At 50.6% G+C, this 21,057-nt stretch overlaps 1 protein-coding gene across 2 annotated transcripts in view; it reads left to right on the top strand.

The window, feature by feature from the left end:
* The first annotated feature begins 4,496 nt into the window (after nucleotides 1-4,496).
* LOC109884632 (ADAMTS-like protein 4) overlaps nucleotides 4,497-21,057 on the top strand; it is a 74,822-nt gene continuing 58,261 nt past the window's right edge. The window contains exons 1-2 of one of the 2 annotated variants that reach the window (XM_031837717.1): nucleotides 4,497-4,873; nucleotides 6,308-6,371. In XM_031837717.1, the coding sequence (XP_031693577.1) occupies nucleotides 4,851-4,873; nucleotides 6,308-6,371 (87 nt within the window). In that variant the 5' untranslated portion in view covers nucleotides 4,497-4,850. The remainder of the gene's footprint in view (nucleotides 4,874-6,307; nucleotides 6,372-21,057) is intronic. The other variant, XM_031837716.1, reaches the window with a different exon arrangement.

The following is a 21,057-nucleotide window of genomic DNA, read 5'->3' as shown; positions in this document are numbered from 1 at the left end:
GAAAGTGTTGGTGCAGCATGTTTATCACTTGACCATTAAGCCAAGATGATACAGCAATATATTGCAATCCTTAACATGAAGCTCTCCTAATCCATCTCAGAACCATTATTGTGAGCACATTTGTAGGAGCTTAATTTGACCAGTCTTTTGTTGTTGAGAATTTTCCTGCACCGCAGGAAATGCAGATCAGCTTTGTGATTTACATAAATTCCCTGAAAACCCACACTAACACACGGTTGGTTATATATCAGTATTGAACTTTTCATGTAGTCTACTTTTGGCCAGCCAATAGCCTAACCACTGATCAAGCAACATTATGCACTAAACATTCCAATCCTGTTGCTGCAGGATTATTTTGCTGTGACAATATAGGTCAAATTAAGATCCTACACCTGTAGCTGTGTTATGTGTCTTCCCATGCAAACTCCCCGTGGTGGGTGTGAGAGTTAATGTGGAGACAGACAGAGAGAGTGGAACCACAGGAGGCTGCTGAGTGGAGGACAGCTCATAATAATGTCTGGAACAGAGCCAATTAAATGGTATCAAACACATGTATTTTATACCATTCCACCGATTCCGCTCCAGCCATTTAACACGAGCCCATCCTCCCCAATTAAGATGCCACCAACTTCCTGTGATAGACAATACCTCCCCTCCTAGCCTTCTCTCACCTGCCAAAAGATCACCCATTCTATTGGCCACCCAACTACCCTCCCTCCCTCTCCTTCTGTTCAGACTCAGCTAATCTTTCCTCTCTTCCCACTCTGTTAAGAATACACAGTCCTCCTCTTTGATCCATCTATAAGATGCCTCTGGAATGGAACAAATATTGACTCCATCTGACCCAGACAAATCCCTCCCTCCTTCCCTTTCCAGCTCTTTCAATTCAATTCAATTCAAGGGGCTTTATTGGCATGGGAAACATAACATTGCCAAAGCAAGTGAAGTAGATAATTTACAAAGTGAAATAAACAATAAAAATTAACAGTTAACATTACACTCACAGAAGTCACTCTCTCTCTCTCTCCTTTCTCTCTCTTTCTTTCTCTCTCAATTCAAGGGGCTTTATTGGCATGGGAAACATATGTTTACATTTCAAGTGAATATCAAGTGAACTGGATAAACAAAAGTGAAATAAACAACCAAAAGTGAACAGTAAATATTCCAAAAGAATAAAGACATTTCAAATCTAATCTTATGTCTGTATACAGTGTTGTAACGATGTGCAAATAGTTAAAGTACAAAAGGGAAAAAAATATGGGTTGTATTTACAATGGTGTTTGTTCTTCACTGGTTGCCCATTTCTTGTTTCAACAGGGCACAAACCTTGCTGCTGTGATGGCACACTGTGGTATTTCACCCAATAGATATGGGAATTTATCAAAATTGGATTTGTTTTCAAATTCTTTGTGGGTCTGTGTAATCTGAGGGAAATATGCGTCCCTAATATGGTCATACATTTGGCAGGAGGTCAGGAAGTGCAGCTCAGTTTCCACCTAATTTTGTGGGCAGTCTGCACATAGCCTGCCTTCTCTTGATAGCCAGGTTTGCCTATGGCGACCATTCTCAATAGCAAGGCTATGCTCACTGAGTCTGTACATAGTCAAAGCTTTCCTTAAGGTTGGGTCAGTCACAGTGGTCAGGTATTCTGCCGCTGTGTACTCTCTTTAGGGCCAAATAGCATTCTAGTTTGCTCAGTTTTTAAAATTCTTTCCAATGTGTCAAGTGATTTATCTTTTTGTTTTCTCATGATTTTGTTGGGTCTAATTGTGTTGCTGTCCTGGGGCACTGTGGGGTCTGTTTGTGTTTGTGAACAGAGCCCCAGGACCAGCTTGCTTAGGGGATTCTTCGCCAGGTTTATCGCTCTGTAGGTGATGGCTTTGTTATGGAAGGTTTGGGAATGGTTGGTTTTAGAATTTAACGGCTATTTTCTGGATTTTGATAATTAACAGGTATCGGCCTAATTCTGCTCTGCATACATTAATTGGTGTTTTATGTGGTACACTGAGGATATTTTTTCCTAATTTTACATGCAGTCTAAAAAATTTGTGTTTTTCCCATTTTGTGAAATCTTGGTTGGTGAGCGGACCCCAGACCTCACAACCATAAAGGGCAATGGGTTCTCTAACTGATTCAATTATTTTTTGCCAGTTCCTAATGGTATGTCAAATTTGATCCTCCTTTTGATGGCATAGAAGGCTCTCTCTCTCTTGCTCTGTCATTCATTCTTTCTCTACCCCCTCTTTGTCACTGTCTCCCCCTCTTTTACCCCTTTCTGCCTCCACCCTCTAACGTTGGGCCCCGTTCTCTCTCTAATTCATTACCCCTTCTCTGTGTGTGTAGTATAGTATTAGGTCAGCCTTAAATTATATTGTTTATGAAGCTACTGAGGCATTTTGATAGTCTTAGGATATGAGGATATACAGTGCATCCCCATAATACATCCTCTGTAAGGAAACTCATCATATCTGGTTCTGTTTACTAAACCCCTCTTCACTCTTCCTCTCTCTATCCCCCTCATTGTTTTATGTCCTCTCTCTCTCTCTCTCAACTCAACTCTCTCTCTCAACTCAACTCAAAGGGCTTTATTGACTTGGGAAACATGTTTACATTGCCAAAGCAAGTGAAATAGATAATTAACAAAAGTGAAATAAAGACTAAAAAATGTACAGTAAACATTACACTCACAAAAGTTCCAAAGGAATAGAGACATTTCAAATGTCTCTCTCTCGCCCTCTCTCTCTCTCCTGTTCCCAGAAAGCCTCATTAAACTTAGCACTCTGACAATGAAAGGGTCAAGGGTATGTGGCAAGAGTAAGAATGCCTGAGGTGTGTAGTGTCTATGTGTGTGGGTTGGTGTGTGAGGTTGCAAAGGGGTGCAGAGGTAGTTAGGGTGGGGGGGATTATTGTTCCCCTGAGGTGGAACTGCCCCAGACCACAGTGCTATTACTCACTACAGCCACCCGAGACAAATAACAGATCTACAGTTATATAACACACACACACACACCCTCTTGTGTGATATGGTGATTGCTTGCTAATCAGGGCTGTGTGGTTGGCCGTGCGTGTCTAACAGGTCCCACACTCTGGTTACTGCCTCTGAGATACAGGAAGAGGGATGGAGAGAAATAGAGAAGAGAGAATAATCAAGAGGAATATAGAAAAGGGTGTGGAGAAAGGGTCAGGAGGGTCAAGAAAGAGAGCGAGAACAAGAAAGAAAGGGAGAGCGATGGAGAAGGGCACACAGCACTGGAGAGATTACCATGGTGACCACACAAACACAACCTGTTGTTACGCTTTGATAATGGATCAGTTCTGTTGAGTATCAATACGACAGCAGGTCTTTCACACACTCTCTAATACAGTGTAGTTAGTTACAGTATAGGCTACATCCTGTGATACTGTGTGTGTTTATCCTCATCATTTCATGTGACAGATGTAATCATAAGCCAGCTGTGGTTCAGGCTTTAGATTGGCTTAGAGCAGTGTTTGATGTAGCTAATCACCATCTCTTTACTGTAGTCATGTTGTGTTTCTGCTGGCCAAGAAAAGCACACTGTCCTCTGAGACCAGTAGCTCTGTGTTAGATCATACATACCCATACACACATCGCCCCCCCCCCCCCCCCTCTCGCTCTCTCTCTCTCCCACCCTTATTTCCCTCTCCCACCCTTCCCTCTTCCCCTCTAGTGTTTAACTCATAAACCTGTGGCAAACGCAGCCGGAAGCAGTGACAATTCACTCAGGCCAGTCTTATCGGTGTTTGCAGACAACAAATAATGCCACTTAACTTACTGCCGCGCCAGTTCCAGTTATGCTTTTGACCGGAAAATCATTGCCACCCCTCTGCTCCTCAACCGCTCCCCAACCACTCTCTCTCTGATGTGGTATCGCGCGCGCTGCGCTTTGGGTCCACTTGTATTATCGCCCCTCCAGAATTGGTACGCAACGCGGTCAATTGCTTCCCTCGGGAACGCTCGCGCGCTGTACCATGTCACTTCTTTTCCCGATTAAACAGGTTATAAAAACGGGTTGGGACCGATGCATGCCAATAACAAACACATCAGAACTACAACATCCACAAAGACGGACATTTCAGAAGTTGATAACAATAAACTATGTGGGTGTGTTTGTTTGGTCTGTCGACTATTCTCATAAGATATTTGCATGATTGATACAGTTCTGTGGAAGGATTCAGCCCCCCTAGTTCCAATAGACCTAAGTTTCATAGTCGATGTTGTAAAACAGTAGTCTTGAATTGTTTTTATTAAATGTATTGGCTCTAAAACAATAAGGGGGTTGCGTGCGCGCCACGGGGTGCTACTGTCAGCGCTGCCAACTCTGAGCTCCATGAGCAGTTGTCAACAAAGACTTGATGATTATTAGTGATCAGAACAAGTCTGTACAATAGAACATTCTTATAGAGGGTTGTTGTGCAACTCAGAAAGCGGCTCTCAGTTACTCAATTATAGATTAGTCAGAGTGGTGCCCGCGTGTGTGATATGGAAGGGAGAGAGAGAGAGAGTTCTGTAATCTGTCCATTTTGTATCGCTCTTTTTCTCCCCTTCAGGCCCCCCGGCTGCCAGACGTCACACCAGTTTAAAACAAGGACAAAAAAAGTTGTCGGGTGAACGAGAGAAAAAAACTCTGAAACCCTTCCCCGATCCGAATCCAGGGAGGAGTGAGTGAGTGTGACAAAACGAGGGGATCAAGAGAGAGAGAGAGAGCACGCGAAGGAATCCTCTCTCACAACCACACAGAATACAGTGGTTTTTCTGACTATCGCCGAAAGGAACTGTGGTCAGAAAGTCGTTACCGGGGGAAATACTTCAGGGCGAGGCCACGGAGAGAATGCGTCTCAGGTTTCTGTACAGGTAAATTGGGGGGACTCTATTGACCGATAACCTGCTCCACGCTTTCATGTGTGCGAAATGTTTCTAACCAAATTGTATTTCAGTGGCGATGTAGCCTACAGTCAGTGTAGTAGTGTACAGTAAGTATATGTTATCTATATGCATTTAAAACTGTTGAAAGGTCAACTGTTGTGAATAAAGATCCTGTGTGTGCTATAGCATATAGGTGAAGCGTGCAACGCATGTGTTGCGTTGCATCGGCACGATATGTAGAATGAATTTTCCCTCGGGCTGGGGTTGAGGTTAAAACTCACTGTGTCTGGGCAGATTTTGTAACAGTTCCCACTCTCTCTCCCTGTCCACCCTCTCTCGCTCGCTCTCTCTCCGTTTTTATTCTACAATGTGCCACTGTAAAGAGAAACGTGGACGCGGGTAGGGGGTCTTTAGTTCAGGCTGAGCGGATCTGTTGTGTCAGGCTGTGCGGGACCTTTGTCTGTGGTTTTGGGATAATTGTTTAGTCTAGTGTGGGCCTGTGGACTGTGGGGAGGGTTTCAGTCGGAGGGGAGACGGCGGCGGTACACACATTGGAGAAACTGCACCAGTCACAGCGGTCACATGTGGCCTGCGGATTTGTGATTGCGGTGATGTTATGGGATTGTGGTGTGTCTTCACAGTTCACACAATAATTGTGTTGGTGCATCTCAAATGATCTACTTTAGCCCAGTGCGCATGCGTCCGCGTCCTGAGTTTGTAGCTATATAAAAGCACTTTAAAGGAACCTATAATCATGTGGCCAATATAAACCAAAGCCAGAGGCCCCACTCTCCAAGTCTCAAACTATTAAAACAAATGTACATGATGATTTGGGATTGCGAGTGATTGCGTTTGGATGTGGGCTTGTGTGTTTAAAAGCCACAGGGTGTGGACAGGTGGGAGGGAAAACACGGCTGATGTTTGGACGCATTAGTTTGTTTGCACCTTCTCGGCGCGGTCAGATTGATTGAGATGTATCTGTTATTCTTGAATTCACACGCGGCGCCCGGAAAAAACGACGCATGGTGTGCACCTCAAACATAGCAAGGTCTGGAACATTCGACAGAGTGTCAACTGAACTGCTGAGAGTTAGTTTTACAGTATGTCCTATAATGAAAGAAAACACATTATGCATGGTGCTTTTACTCATGATAGAACGTTTCTTAAACAGCTACTAGACAGGCTCTGGACTGTTAGGGAAAGAGAAGTATGTGTTGACTATTAAATTATATCATTTATGAAGCTACTGAGGCATTTTGATAGTCTTAGGATATGAGGATACACAGTGCATCCCCATAATACATCCTCTGTAAGGAAACTCATCATATCTGGTTCTGTTTACTAAACCCCTCTTCACTCTTCCTCTCTCTATCCCCTTCATCGTTTTATATCCTCTCTCTCTCTTCCCTACCCTTCTCTCAGGATTTATGTGCTGTGGGGTTTTGTGGCAGTCACATCCTCTCTGACCAAGGCTGAGAAGAAAAAGGTGAGCAGTGGTTTTACCATAGTGATGGTGATTTGAGGCGATTAGTGTCTGTAATCGTAGTTTAGGCTTCTGGTGGATCATGAAAGCCTGCAGTGAGTGGTGCACCATCTCACTGTGTGACCAGTGGTCAGTTCTGGCGCCGGGTCAGTGGTCTTGAGTCAGTAATGGTCTCGGCTCTGTGTCAGCTGTGTTTTTGTGATGTCACTCATTACCCAAGTCCCCTGGTGGTGGAGTGGTCCCCTGACACAGGGGGACCTATTGTAGCCCTGGACATGCTCAGAAATAGAACACACACACACACACAGCTCTGAGTTATGAAATGAGAATCCAGATCCACAGAGGAACACATCAAAGCCTTGCCTGTTACACATGCAAACACAGCGCACTGGGTTCAGCATGCCAGGCCAGAGCTGGATGTGCCACAGCACTTCCACAAGGCCATCCATCCATATTCCACAAGGTTGATGATTTTATTCCTCAGTTCATAAAACTGCTTTAAAGCTACTGCCAGCATAAGTGAACTTAGCTCAGACGTCTTCTATTTCCTAGCCCGCTGAACAACATCCAGGGATTCTGGCACTGAAACTTTGACACCAATTGAAGGCAGATTTGCTCAGGCAGGGGCCAACAGAACCAGAGAGGCCTGTCTAGGAAACACTTGTTACATGTTTACTACATGTTTATCCAACCAGCTCTCACAGTCTCACGTCAGAATTAGACGTTCATGCATGTTTCTCAAACGTCAAACTTCAAAGATGTTCCAAACGTCAAATTTCACAAGTGTTTAAGGGTAAGTTTAGGCATTTATCTGTATTTTTAAAATGTTTTGTTAACCCATCCTCCACCCCTCTTAGGAAAACATATATTTTATATATATATATTTTTTTACAGCTTTTCTGCTACCTATACGTACATTTTACATGTACATTTTACATACACAATGTGTATTGTGAAAGATCATACACATTTTACATACATGGTACTTTTATATAAAGCAATCATATAACAATAATACATTACCAAACAAAAAGCTCTTTAATCCCACCCCTCAGCCACACTGAGCCCATCCCACCTATCACCATAGACCTCAGCTCTTTAATCCCACCCCTCAGCCACTCTCAGCCCATCCCACCTATCACCATAGACCTCAGCTCTTTAATCCCACCCCTCAGCCACTCTCAGCCCATCCCACCTATCACCATAGACCTCAGCTCTTTAATCCCACCCCTCAGCCACTCTGAGCCCATCCCACCTATCACCATAGACCTCAGCTCTTTAATCCCACCCCTCAGCCACTCTCAGCCCATCCCACCTATCACCATAGACCTCAGCTCTTTAATCCCACCCCTCAGCCACTCTGAGCCCATCCCACCTATCACCATAGACCTCAGCTCTTTAATCCCACCCCTCAGCCACACTCAGCCCATCCCACCTATCACCATAGACCTCAGCTCTTTAATCCCACCCCTCAGCCACTCTGAACCCATCCCACCTATCACCATAGACCTCAGCTCTTTAATCCCACCCCTCAGCCACTCTGAGCCCATCCCACCTATCACCTTAGACCACAGCTCTTTAATCCCACCCCTCAGCCACTCTGAGCCCATCCCACCTATCACCTTAGACCACAGCTCTTTAATCCCACCCCTCAGCCACTCTGAGCCCATCCCACCTATCACCTTAGACCACAGCTCTTTAATCCCACCCCTCAGCCACTCTGAGCCCATCCCACCTATCACCTTAGACCACAGCTCTTTAATCCCACTCTCAGCCCATCCCACCTATCACCATAGACCTCAGCTCTTTAATCCCACCCCTCAGCCACTCTCAGCCCATCCCACCTATCACCATAGACCTCAGCTCTTTAATCCCACCCCTCAGCCACTCTCAGCCCATCCCACCTATCACCTTAGACCTCAGCTCTTTAATCCCACCCCTCAGCCACTCTGAGCCCATCCCACCTATCACCATAGACCTCAGGTCTTTAATCCCACCCCTCAGCCACTCTCAGCCCATCCCACCTATCACCATAGACCTCAACTCTTTGATCCCACCCCTCAGCCACACTCAGCCCATCCCACCTATCACCATAGACCTCAGCTCTTTAATCCCACCCCTCAGTCACACTCAGCCCATCCCACCTATCACCATAGACCTCAGCTCTTTAATCCCACCCCTCAACCACACTCAGCCCATCCCACCTATCACCTTAGACCTCAGCTCTTTAATCCCACTCTCAGCCCATCCCACCTATCACCATAGACCTCAGCTCTTTAATCCCACCCCTCAGCCACTCTCAGCCCATCCCACCTATCACCATAGACCTCAGCTCTTTAATCCCACCCCTCAGCCACTCTCAGCCCATCCCACCTATCAGCTTAGACCTCAGCTCTTTAATCCCACCCCTCAGCCACTCTCAGCCCATCCCACCTATCACCATAGACCTCAGCTCTTTAATCCCACCCCTCAGCCACTCTCAGCCCATCCCACCTTTCACCATAGACCTCAGCTCTTTAATCCCTCCCCTCAGCCACTCTCAGCCCATCCCACCTATCACCATAGACCTCAGCTCTTTAATCCCACCCCTCAGCCACTCTCAGCCCATCCCACCTATCACCTTAGACCTCAGCTCTTTAATCCCTCCCCTCAGCCACTCTCAGCCCATCCCACCTATCACCATAGACCTCAGCTCTTTAATCCTACCCCTCAGCCACTCTCAGCCCATCCCACCTATCACCTTAGACCTCAGCTCTTTAATCCCACCCCTCAGCCACTCTCAGCCCATCCCACCTATCACCTTAGACCTCAGCTCTTTAATGCCACCCCTCAGCCACTCTGAGCCCATCCCACCTATCACCATAGACCTCAGGTCTTTAATCCCACCCCTCAGCCACTCTCAGCCCATCCCACCTATCACCATAGACCTCAACTCTTTGATCCCACCCCTCAGCCACACTCAGCCCATCCCACCTATCACCATAGACCTCAGCTCTTTAATCCCACCCCTCAGCCATTCTCAGCCCATCCCACCTATCACCATAGACCTCAGCTCTTTAATCCCACCCCTCAGCCACTCTCAGCCCATCCCACCTATCACCTTAGACCTCAGCTCTTTAATCCCACCCCTCAGCCACTCTCAGCCCATCCCACCTATCACCATAGACCTCAGCTCTTTAATCCCACCCCTCAGCCACACTCAGCCCATCCCACCTATCACCTTAGACCTCAGCTCTTTAATCCCACTCTCAGCCCATCCCACCTATCACCATAGACCTCAGCTCTTTAATCCCACCCCTCAGCCACTCTCAGCCCATCCCACCTATCACCATAGACCTCAGCTCTTTAATCCCACCCCTCAGCCATTCTCAGCCCATCCCACCTATCACCATAGACCTCAGCTCTTTAATCCCACCCCTCAGCCACTCTCAGCCCATCCCACCTATCACCATAGACCTCAGCTCTTTAATCCCACCCCTCAGCCACTCTCAGCCCATCCCACCTATCACCTTAGACCTCAGCTCTTTAATCCCACCCCTCAGCCACTCTCAGCCCATCCCACCTATCACCTTAGACCTCAGCTCTTTAATCCCACCTCTCAGCCACTCTCAGCCCATCCCACCTATCACCTTAGACCTCAGCTCTTTAATCCCACCCCTCAGCCACTCTCAGCCCATCCCACCTATCACCATAGACCCCAGCTCTTTAATCCCACCCCTCAGCCACTCTCAGCCCATCCCACCTTTCACCATAGACCTCAGCTCTTTAATCCCTCCCCTCAGCCACTCTCAGCCCATCCCACCTATCACCATAGACCTCAGCTCTTTAATCCCACCCCTCAGCCACTCTCAGCCCATCCCACCTATCACCTTAGACCTCAGCTCTTTAATCCCACCCCTCAGCCACACTCAGCCCATCCCACCTATCACCATAGACCTCAGCTCTTTAATCCCACCCCTCAACCACACTCAGCCCATCCCACCTATCACCTTAGACCTCAGCTCTTTAATCCCACTCTCAGCCCATCCCACCTATCACCTTAGACCTCAGCTCTTTAATCCCACCCCTCAGCCACTCTCAGCCCATCCCACCTATCACCATAGACCCCAGCTCTTTAATCCCACCCCTCAGCCACTCTCAGCCCATCCCACCTTTCACCATAGACCTCAGCTCTTTAATCCCTCCCCTCAGCCACTCTCAGCCCATCCCACCTATCACCATAGACCTCAGCTCTTTAATCCCACCCCTCAGCCACTCTCAGCCCATCCCACCTATCACCTTAGACCTCAGCTCTTTAATCCCACCCCTCAGCCACACTCAGCCCATCCCACCTATCACCATAGACCTCAGCTCTTTAATCCCACCCCTCAACCACACTCAGCCCATCCCACCTATCACCTTAGACCTCAGCTCTTTAATCCCACCCCTCAGCCACTCTCAGCCCATCCCACCTATCACTTTAGACCTCAGCTCTTTAATCCCACCCCTCAGCCACACTCAGCCCATCCCACCTATCACCATAGACCTCAGCTCTTTAATCCCACCCCTCAACCACACTCAGCCCATCCCACCTATCACCTTAGACCTCAGCTCTTTAATCCCACTCTCAGCCCATCCCACCTATCACCATAGACCTCAGCTCTTTAATCCCACCCCTCAGCCACTCTCAGCCCATCCCACCTATCACCATAGACCTCAGCTCTTTAATCCCACCCCTCAGCCACTCTCAGCCCATCCCACCTATCACCTTAGACCTCAGCTCTTTAATCCCACCCCTCAGCCACTCTCAGCCCATCCCACCTATCACCTTAGACCTCAGCTCTTTAATCCCACCCCTCAGCCACTCTCAGGCCATCCCACCTATCACCATAGACCTCAGCTCTTTAATCCCACCCCTCAGCCACTCTCAGCCCATCCCACCTATCACCTTAGACCTCAGCTCTTTAATCCCACCCCTCAGCCACTCTCAGCCCATCCCACCTATCACCTTAGACCTCAGCTCTTTAATCCCACCCCTCAGCCACTCTCAGCCCATCCCACCTATCACCATAGACCTCAGCTCTTTAATCCCACCCCTCAGCCACTCTCAGCCCATCCCACCTATCACCATAGACCTCAGCTCTTTAATCCCACCCCTCAGCCACACTCAGCCCATCCCACCTATCACCATAGACCTCAGCTCTTTAATCCCACCCCTCAGCCACTCTCAGCCCATCCCACCTATCACCATAGACCTCAGCTCTTTAATCCCACCCCTCAGCCACACTCAGCCCATCCCACCTATCACCATAGACCTCAGCTCTTTAATCCCACCCCTCAGCCACTCTCAGCCCATCCCACCTATCACTTTAGACCTCAGCTCTTTAATCCCACCCCTCAGCTACTCTCAGCCCATCCCACCTATCACCATAGACCTCAGCTCTTTAATCCCACCCCTCAGCCACTCTCAGCCCATCCCACCTATCACCTTAGACCTCAGCTCTTTAATCCCACCCCTCAGCCACTCTCAGCCCATCCCACCTATCACCATAGACCTCAGCTCTTTAATCCCACCCCTCAGCCACTCTCAGCCCATCCCACCTATCACCATAGACCTCAGCTCTTTAATCCCACCCCTCAGCCACACTCAGCCCATCCCACCTATCACCATAGACCTCAGCTCTTTAATCCCACCCCTCAGCCACTCTCAGCCCATCCCACCTATCACCATAGACCTCAGATCTTTAATCCCACCCCTCAGCCACTCTCAGCCCATCCCACCTATCACCATAGACCTCAGCTCTTTAATCCCACCCCTCAGCCACTCTCAGCCCATCCCACCTATCACCATAGACCTCAGCTCTTTAATCCCACCCCTCAGCCACTCTCAGCCCATCCCACCTATCACCATAGACCTCAGCTCTTTAATCCCACCCCTCAGCCACTCTCAGCCCATCCCACCTATCACCATAGACCTCAACTCTTTAATCCCACCCCTCAGCCACACTCAGCCCATCCCACCTATCACCTTAGACCTCAGCTCTTTAATCCCACTCTCAGCCACTCTCAGCCCCTCCCACCTATCACCATAGACCTCAGCTCTTTAATCCCACCCCTCAGCCACACTCAGCCCATCCCACCTATCACCTTAGACCTCAGCTCTTTAATCCCACTCTCAGCCCATCCCACCTATCACCATAGACCTCAGCTCTTTAATCCCACCCCTCAGCCACTCTCAGCCCATCCCACCTATCACCATAGACCTCAGCTCTTTAATCCCACTCTCAGCCACTCTCAGCCCATCCCACCTATCACCTTAGACCTCAGCTCTTTAATCCCACCCCTCAGCCACACTCAGCCCATCCCACCTATCACCTTATAGACCTCAGCTCTTTAATCCCACTCTCAGCCCATCCCACCTATCACCATAGACCACAGCTCTTTAATCCCACCCCTCAGCCACTCTCAGCCCATCCCACCTATCACCTTAGACCTCAGCTCTTTAATCCCACCCCTCAGCCACTCTGAGCCCATCCCACCTATCACCATAGACCTCAGGTCTTTAATCCCACCCCTCAGCCACTCTCAGCCCATCCCACCTATCACCATAGACCTCAACTCTTTGATCCCACCCCTCAGCCACACTCAGCCCATCCCACCTATCACCATAGACCTCAGCTCTTTAATCCCACCCCTCAGCCATTCTCAGCCCATCCCACCTATCATCATAGACCTCAGCTCTTTAATCCCACCCCTCAGCCACTCTCAGCCCATCCCACCTACCACCATAGACCTCAGCTCTTTAATCCCACCCTTCAGCCACTCTCAGCCCATCCCACCTATCACCATAGACCTCAGCTCTTTAATCCCACCCCTCAGCCATTCTCAGCCCATCCCACCTATCACCATAGACCTCAGCTCTTTAATCCCACCCCTCAGCCACTCTCAGCCCATCCCACCTATCACCATAGACCTCAGCTCTTTAATCCCACCCCTCAGCCACTCTCAGCCCATCCCACCTATCACCATAGACCTCAGCTCTTTAATCCCACCCCTCAGCCACACTCAGCCCATCCCACCTATCACCATAGACCTCAGCTCTTTAATCCCACCCCTCAGCCACACTCAGCCCATCCCACATATCACCTTAGACCTCAGCTCTTTAATCCCACTCTCAGCCCATCCCACCTATCACCACAGACCTCAGCTCTTTAATCCCACCCCTCAGCCACTCTCAGCCCATCCCACCTATCACCATAGACCTCAGCTCTTTAATCCCACCCCTCAGCCACTCTCAGCCCATCCCTCCTATCACCATAGACCTCAGCTCTTTAATCCCACCCCTCAGCCACTCTCAGCCCATCCCACCTATCACCATAGACCTCAGCTTTTTAATCCCACCCCTCAGCCACTCTCAGCCCATCCCACCTATCACCTTAGACCTCAGCTCTTTAATCCCACTCTCAGCCACTCTCAGCCCCTCCCACCTATCACCATAGACCTCAGCTCTTAAATCCCACCCCTCAGCCACTCTCAGCCCATCCCACCTATCACCATAGACCTCAGCTTTTTAATCCCACCCCTCAGCCACTCTCAGCCCATCCCACCTATCACCATAGACCTCAGCTCTTTAATCCCACCCCTCAGCCACACTCAGCCCATCCCACCTATCACCTTAGACCTCAGCTCTTTAATCCCACTCTCAGCCACTCTCAGCCCCTCCCACCTATCACCATAGACCTCAGCTCTTAAATCCCACCCCTCAGCCACTCTCAGCCCATCCCACCTATCACCATAGACCTCAGCTCTTTAATCCCACCCCTCAGCCACACTCAGCCCATCCCACCTATCACCTTAGACCTCAGCTCTTTAATCCCACTCTCAGCCACTCTCAGCCCCTCCCACCTATCACCTTAGACCTCAGCTCTTTAATCCCACTCTCAGCCCATCCCACCTATCACCATAGACCTCAGCTCTTTAATCCCACCCCTCAGCCACTCTCAGCCCATCCCACCTATCACCATAGACCTCAGCTCTTTAATCCCACCCCTCAGCCACTCTCAGCCCATCCCACCTATCACCATAGACCTCAGCTCTTAAATCCCACCCCTCAGCCACTCTCAGCCCATCCCACCTATCACCATAGACCTCAGCTCTTTAATCCCACCCCTCAGCCACACTCAGCCCATCCCACCTATCACCTTAGACCTCAGCTCTTTAATCCCACTCTCAGCCACTCTCAGCCCCTCCCACCTATCACCTTAGACCTCAGCTCTTTAATCCCACTCTCAGCCCATCCCACCTATCACCATAGACCTCAGCTCTTTAATCCCACCCCTCAGCCACTCTCAGCCCATCCCACCTATCACCATAGACCTCAGCTCTTTAATCCCACCCCTCAGCCACTCTCAGCCCATCCCACCTATCACCATAGACCTCAGCTCTTTAATCCCATCCCTCAGCCACTCTCAGCCCATCCCACCTATCACCTTAGACCTCAGCTCTTTAATCCCACCCCTCAGCCACTCTGAGCCCATCCCACCTATCACCATAGACCTCAGGTCTTTAATCCCACCCCTCAGCCACTCTCAGCCCATCCCACCTATCACCATAGACCTCAACTCTTTGATCCCACCCCTCAGCCACACTCAGCCCATCCCACCTATCACCATAGACCTCAAGCTCTTTAATCCCACCCCTCAGCCATTCTCAGCCCATCCCACCTATCACCATAGACCTCAGCTCTTTAATCCCACCCCTCAGCCATTCTCAGCCCATCCCACCTATCACCATAGACCTCAGCTCTTTAATCCCACCCCTCAGCCACTCTCAGCCCATCCCACCTATCACCATAGACCTCAGCTCTTTAATCCCACCCCTCAGCCACTCTCAGCCCATCCCACCTATCACCATAGACCTCAGCTCTTTAATCCCACCCCTCAGCCACACTCAGCCCATCCCACCTATCACCATAGACCTCAGCTCTTTAATCCCACCCCTCAGCCACACTCAGCCCATCCCACATATCACCTTAGACCTCAGCTCTTTAATCCCACTCTCAGCCCATCCCACCTATCACCACAGACCTCAGCTCTTTAATCCCACCCCTCAGCCACTCTCAGCCCATCCCACCTATCACCATAGACCTCAGCTCTTTAATCCCACCCCTCAGCCACTCTCAGCCCATCCCACCTATCACCATAGACCTCAGATCTTTAATCCCACCCCTCAGCCACTCTCAGCCCATCCCACCTATCACCTTAGACCTCAGCTCTTTAATCCCACCCCTCAGCCACTCTCAGCCCATCCCACCTATCACCATAGACCTCTGCTCTTTAATCCCACCCCTCAGCCACACTCAGCCCATCCCTCCTATCACCATAGACCTCAGCTCTTTAATCCCACCCCTCAGCCACTCTCAGCCCATCCCACCTATCACCTTAGACCTCAGCTCTTTAATCCCACCCCTCAGCCACACTCAGCCCATCCCTCCTATCACCATAGACCTCAGCTCTTTAATCCCACCCCTCAGCCACTCTCAGCCCATCCCACCTATCACCATAGACCTCAGCTTTTTAATCCCACCCCTCAGCCACTCTCAGCCCATCCCACCTATCACCATAGACCTCAGCTCTTAAATCCCACCCCTCAGCCACTCTCAGCCCATCCCACCTATCACCATAGACCTCAGCTCTTTAATCCCACCCCTCAGCCACACTCAGCCCATCCCACCTATCACCTTAGACCTCAGCTCTTTAATCCCACTCTCAGCCACTCTCAGCCCCTCCCACCTATCACCATAGACCTCAGCTCTTTAATCCCACCCCTCAGCCACACTCAGCCCATCCCACCTATCACCTTAGACCTCAGCTCTTTAATCCCACTCTCAGCCCATCCCACCTATCACCATAGACCTCAGCTCTTTAATCCCACCCCTCAGCCACTCTCAGCCCATCCCACCTATCACCATAGACCTCAGCTCTTTAATCCCACCCCTCAGCCACTCTCAGCCCATCCCACCTATCACCATAGACCTCAGCTCTTTAATCCCATCCCTCAGCCACTCTCAGCCCATCCCACCTATCACCTTAGACCTCAGCTCTTTAATCCCACCCCTCAGCCACTCTGAGCCCATCCCACCTATCACCATAGACCTCAGGTCTTTAATCCCACCCCTCAGCCACTCTCAGCCCATCCCACCTATCACCATAGACCTCAACTCTTTGAATCCCACCCCTCAGCCACACTCAGCCCATCCCACCTATAACCATCAACCTCAGCTCTTTAATCCCACCCCTCAGCCATTCTCAGCCCATCCCACCTATCACCATAGACCTCAGCTCTTTAATCCCACCCTCAGCACCTCAGCCCCCTCCCACCTATCACCATAGACCTCAGCTCTTTAATCCCACCCCTCAGCCACTCTCAGCCCATCCCACCTATCACCTTAGACCTCAGTCTCTTAATCCCACCCCTCAGCCCACTCTCAGCCCATCCCACCTAATCACCATAGACCTCAGCTCTTTAATCCCACCCCTCAGCCACTCTCAGCCATCCCACCTATTTCACCCTTAGACCTCAGCTCTTTAATCCCACCCCTCAGCCACTCTGAGCCCATCCCACCTATCACCATAGACCTCAGGTCTTTAATCCCACCCCTCAGCCACTCTCAGCCCATCCCACCTATCACCATAGACCTCAGCTCTTTAATCCCACCCCTCAGCCACACTCAGCCCATCCCTCCTATCACCATAGACCTCAGCTCTTTAATCCCACCCCTCAGCCACTCTCAGCCCATCCCACCTATCACCTTAGACCTCAGCTCTTAATCCCACCCCTCAGCCACACTCAGCCCATCCCTCCTATCACCATAGACCTCAGCTCTTTAATCCCACCCCTCAGCCACTCTCAGCCCATCCCACCTATCACCATAGACCTCAGCTTTTTAATCCCACCCCTCAGCCACTCTCAGCCCATCCCACCTATCACCATAGACCTCAGCTCTTTAATCCCACCCCTCAGCCACACTCAGCCCATCCCACCTATCACCTTAGACCTCAGCTCTTTAATCCCACTCTCAGCCACTCTCAGCCCCTCCCACCTATCACCATAGACCTCAGCTCTTTAATCCCACCCCTCAGCCACACTCAGCCCATCCCACCTATCACCTTAGACCTCAGCTCTTTAATCCCACTCTCAGCCACTCTCAGCCCCTCCCCACCTATCACCATAGACCTCAGCTCTTTAATCCCACCCCTCAGCCACACTCAGCCCATCCCACCTATCACCTTAGACCTCAGCTCTTTAATCCCCACTCTCAGCCCATCCCACCTATCACCATAGACCTCAGCTCTTTAATCCCACCCCTCAGCCACTCTCAGCCCATCCCACCTATCACCATAGACCTCAGCTCTTTAATCCCACCCCTCAGCCACTCTCAGCCCATCCCACCTATCACATAGACCTCATCTTTTTAATCCCACCCCTCAGCCACTCTCAGCCCATCCCCACCTATCACCATAGACCTCAGCTCTTTTAATCCCATCCCTCAGCCACTCTCAGCCCATCCCACCTATCACCTTAGACCTCAGCTCTTTATCCCACCCCTCAGCCACTCTGAGCCCATCCCACACCACCTTAATCCCACCCCTCAATCCCCTAAGACCTCAGGTCTTTAATCCCACCCCTCAGCCACTCTCAGCCCATCCCACCTATCACCATAGACCTCAACTCTTTGATCCCACCCCTCAGCCACACTCAGCCCATCCCACCTATCACCATAGACCTCAAGCTCTTTAATCCCACCCCTCAGCCATTCTCAGCCCATCCCACCTATCACCATAGACCTCAGCTCTTTAATCCCACCCCTCAGCCACTCTCAGCCCATCCCACCTATCACCTTAGACCTCAGCTCTTTAATCCCACCCCTCAGCCACTCTCAGCCCATCCCACCTATCACCATAGACCTCAGCTCTTTAATCCCACCCCTCAGCCACTCTCAGCCCATCCCACCTATCACCTTAGACCTCAGCTCTTTAATCCCACCCCTCAGCCACTCTGAGCCCATCCCACCTATCACCATAGACCTCAGGTCTTTAATCCCACCCCTCAGCCACTCTCAGCCCATCCCACCTATCACCATAGACCTCAACTCTTTGATCCCACCCCTCAGCCACACTCAGCCCATCCCACCTATCACCATAGACCTCAAGCTCTTTAATCCCACCCCTCAGCCATTCTCAGCCCATCCCACCTATCACCATAGACCTCAGCTCTTTAATCCCACCCCTCAGCCACTCTCAGCCCATCCCACCTATCACCATAGACCTCAGCTCTTTAATCCCACCCCTCAGCCACTCTCAGCCCATCCCACCTATCACCATAGACCTCAGCTCTTTAATCCCACCCCTCAGCCACTCTCAGCCCATCCCACCTATCACCTTAGACCTCAGCTCTTTAATCCCACCCCTCAGCCACTCTCAGCCCATCCCACCTATCACCTTAGACCTCAGCTCTTTAATCCCACCCCTCAGCCACACTCAGCCCATCCCACCTGTTACCATAGACCTCAGCTCTTTAATCCCACCCCTCAGCCACTCTCAGCCCATCCCACCTATCACCATAGACCTCAGCTCTTTAATCCCACCCCTCAGCCACTCTCAGCCCATCTCACCTATCACCATAGACCTCAGCTCTTTAATCCCACCCCTCAGCCACTCTCAGCCCATCCCACCTTTCACCATAGACCTCAGCTCTTTAATCCCTCCCCTCAGCCACTCTCAGCCCATCCCACCTATCACCATAGACCTCAGCTCTTTAATCTCACCCCTCAGCCACTCTCAGCCCATCCCACCTATCACCATAGACCTCAGCTCTTTAATCCCACCCCTCAGCCACTCTCAGCCCCTCCCACCTATCACCATAGACCTCAGCTCTTTAATCCCACCCCTCAGCCACTCTCAGCCCATCCCACCTATCACCTTAGACCTCAGCTCTTTAATCCCACTCTCAGCCCATCCCACCTATCACCATAGACCTCAGCTCTTTAATCCCACCCTCAGCCACTCTCAGCCCCTCCCACCTATCACCATAGACCTCAGCTCTTTAATCCCACCCCTCAGCCACACTCAGCCCATCCCACCTATCACCTTAGACCTCAGCTCTTTAATCCCACTCTCAGCCCATCCCACCTATCACCATAGACCTCAGCTCTTTAATCCCACCCCTCAGCCACTCTCAGCCCATCCCACCTATCACCATAGACCTCAGCTCTTTAATCCCACCCCTCAGCCACTCTCAGACCATCCCACCTATCACCTTAGACCTCAGCTCTTTAATCCCACCCCTCAGCCACTCTGAGCCCATCCCACCTATCACCATAGACCTCAGCTCTTTAATCCCACCCCTCAGCCACTCTCAGCCCATCCCACCTATCACCATAGACCTCAACTCTTTAATCCCACCCCTCAGCCACACTCAGCCCATCCCGCCTATCACCATAGACCTCAGCTCTTTAATCCCACCCCTCAGCCATTCTCAGCCCATCCCACCTATCACCATAGACCTCAGCTCTTTAATCCCACCCCTCAGCCACTCTCAGCCCATCCCACCTATCACCATAAACCTCAGCTCTTTAATCCCACCCCTCAGCCACTCTCAGCCCATCCCACCTATCACCTTAGACCTCAGCTCTTTAATCCCACCCCTCAGCCACACTCAGCCCATCCCACCTATCACCATAGACCTCAGCTCTTTAATCCCACCCCTCAGCCACACTCAGCCCATCCCACATATCACCTTAGACCTCAGCTCTTTAATCCCACCCCTCAGCCACTCTCAGCCCATCCCACCTATCACCACAGACCTCAGCTCTTGAATCCCACCCCTCAGCCACTCTCAGCCCATCCCACCTATCACCATAGACCTCAGCTCTTTAATCCCACCCCTCAGCCACTCTCAGCCCATCCCACCTATCACCATAGACCTCAGCTCTTTAATCCCACCCCTCAGCCACTCTCAGCCCATCCCACCTATCACCTTAGACCTCAGCTCTTTAATCCCACCCCTCAGCCACTCTCAGCCCATCCCACCTATCACCATAGACCTCAGCTCTTTAATCCCACCCCTCAGCCATTCTCAGCCCATCCCACCTATCACCATAGACCTCAGCTCTTTAATCCCACCCCTCAGCCACTCTCAGCCCATCCCACCTATCACCATAAATCTCAGCTCTTTAATCCCACCCCTCAGCCACTCTCAGCCCATCCCACCTATCACCTTAGACCTCAGCTCTTTAATCCCACCCCTCAGCCACACTCAGCCCATCCCACCTATCACCATAGACCTCAGCTCTTTAATCCCACCCCTCAGCCACACTCAGCCCATCCCACATATCACCTTAGACCTCAGCTCTTTAATCCCACTCTCAGCCCATCCCACCTTTCACCATAGACCTCAGCTCTTTAATCCCTCCCCTCAGCCACTCTCAGCCCATCCCACCTATCACCATAGACCTCAGCTCTTTAATCTCACCCCTCAGCCACTCTCAGCCCATCCCACCTATCACCATAGACCTCAGCTCTTTAATCCCACCCCTCAGCCACTCTCAGCCCCTCCCACCTATCACCATAGACCTCAGCTCTTTAATCCCACCCCTCAGCCACTCTCAGCCCATCCCACCTATCACCTTAGACCTCAGATCTTTAATCCC

The sequence above is a fragment of the Oncorhynchus kisutch genome, linkage group LG2 (assembly GCF_002021735.2).
Source record: "Oncorhynchus kisutch isolate 150728-3 linkage group LG2, Okis_V2, whole genome shotgun sequence".
Taxonomy (NCBI): Eukaryota; Metazoa; Chordata; class Actinopteri; order Salmoniformes; family Salmonidae; genus Oncorhynchus; species Oncorhynchus kisutch.
Note: the sequence above shows the minus strand (reverse complement) of the source record. Positions and strands in the feature narration are given on the sequence as shown.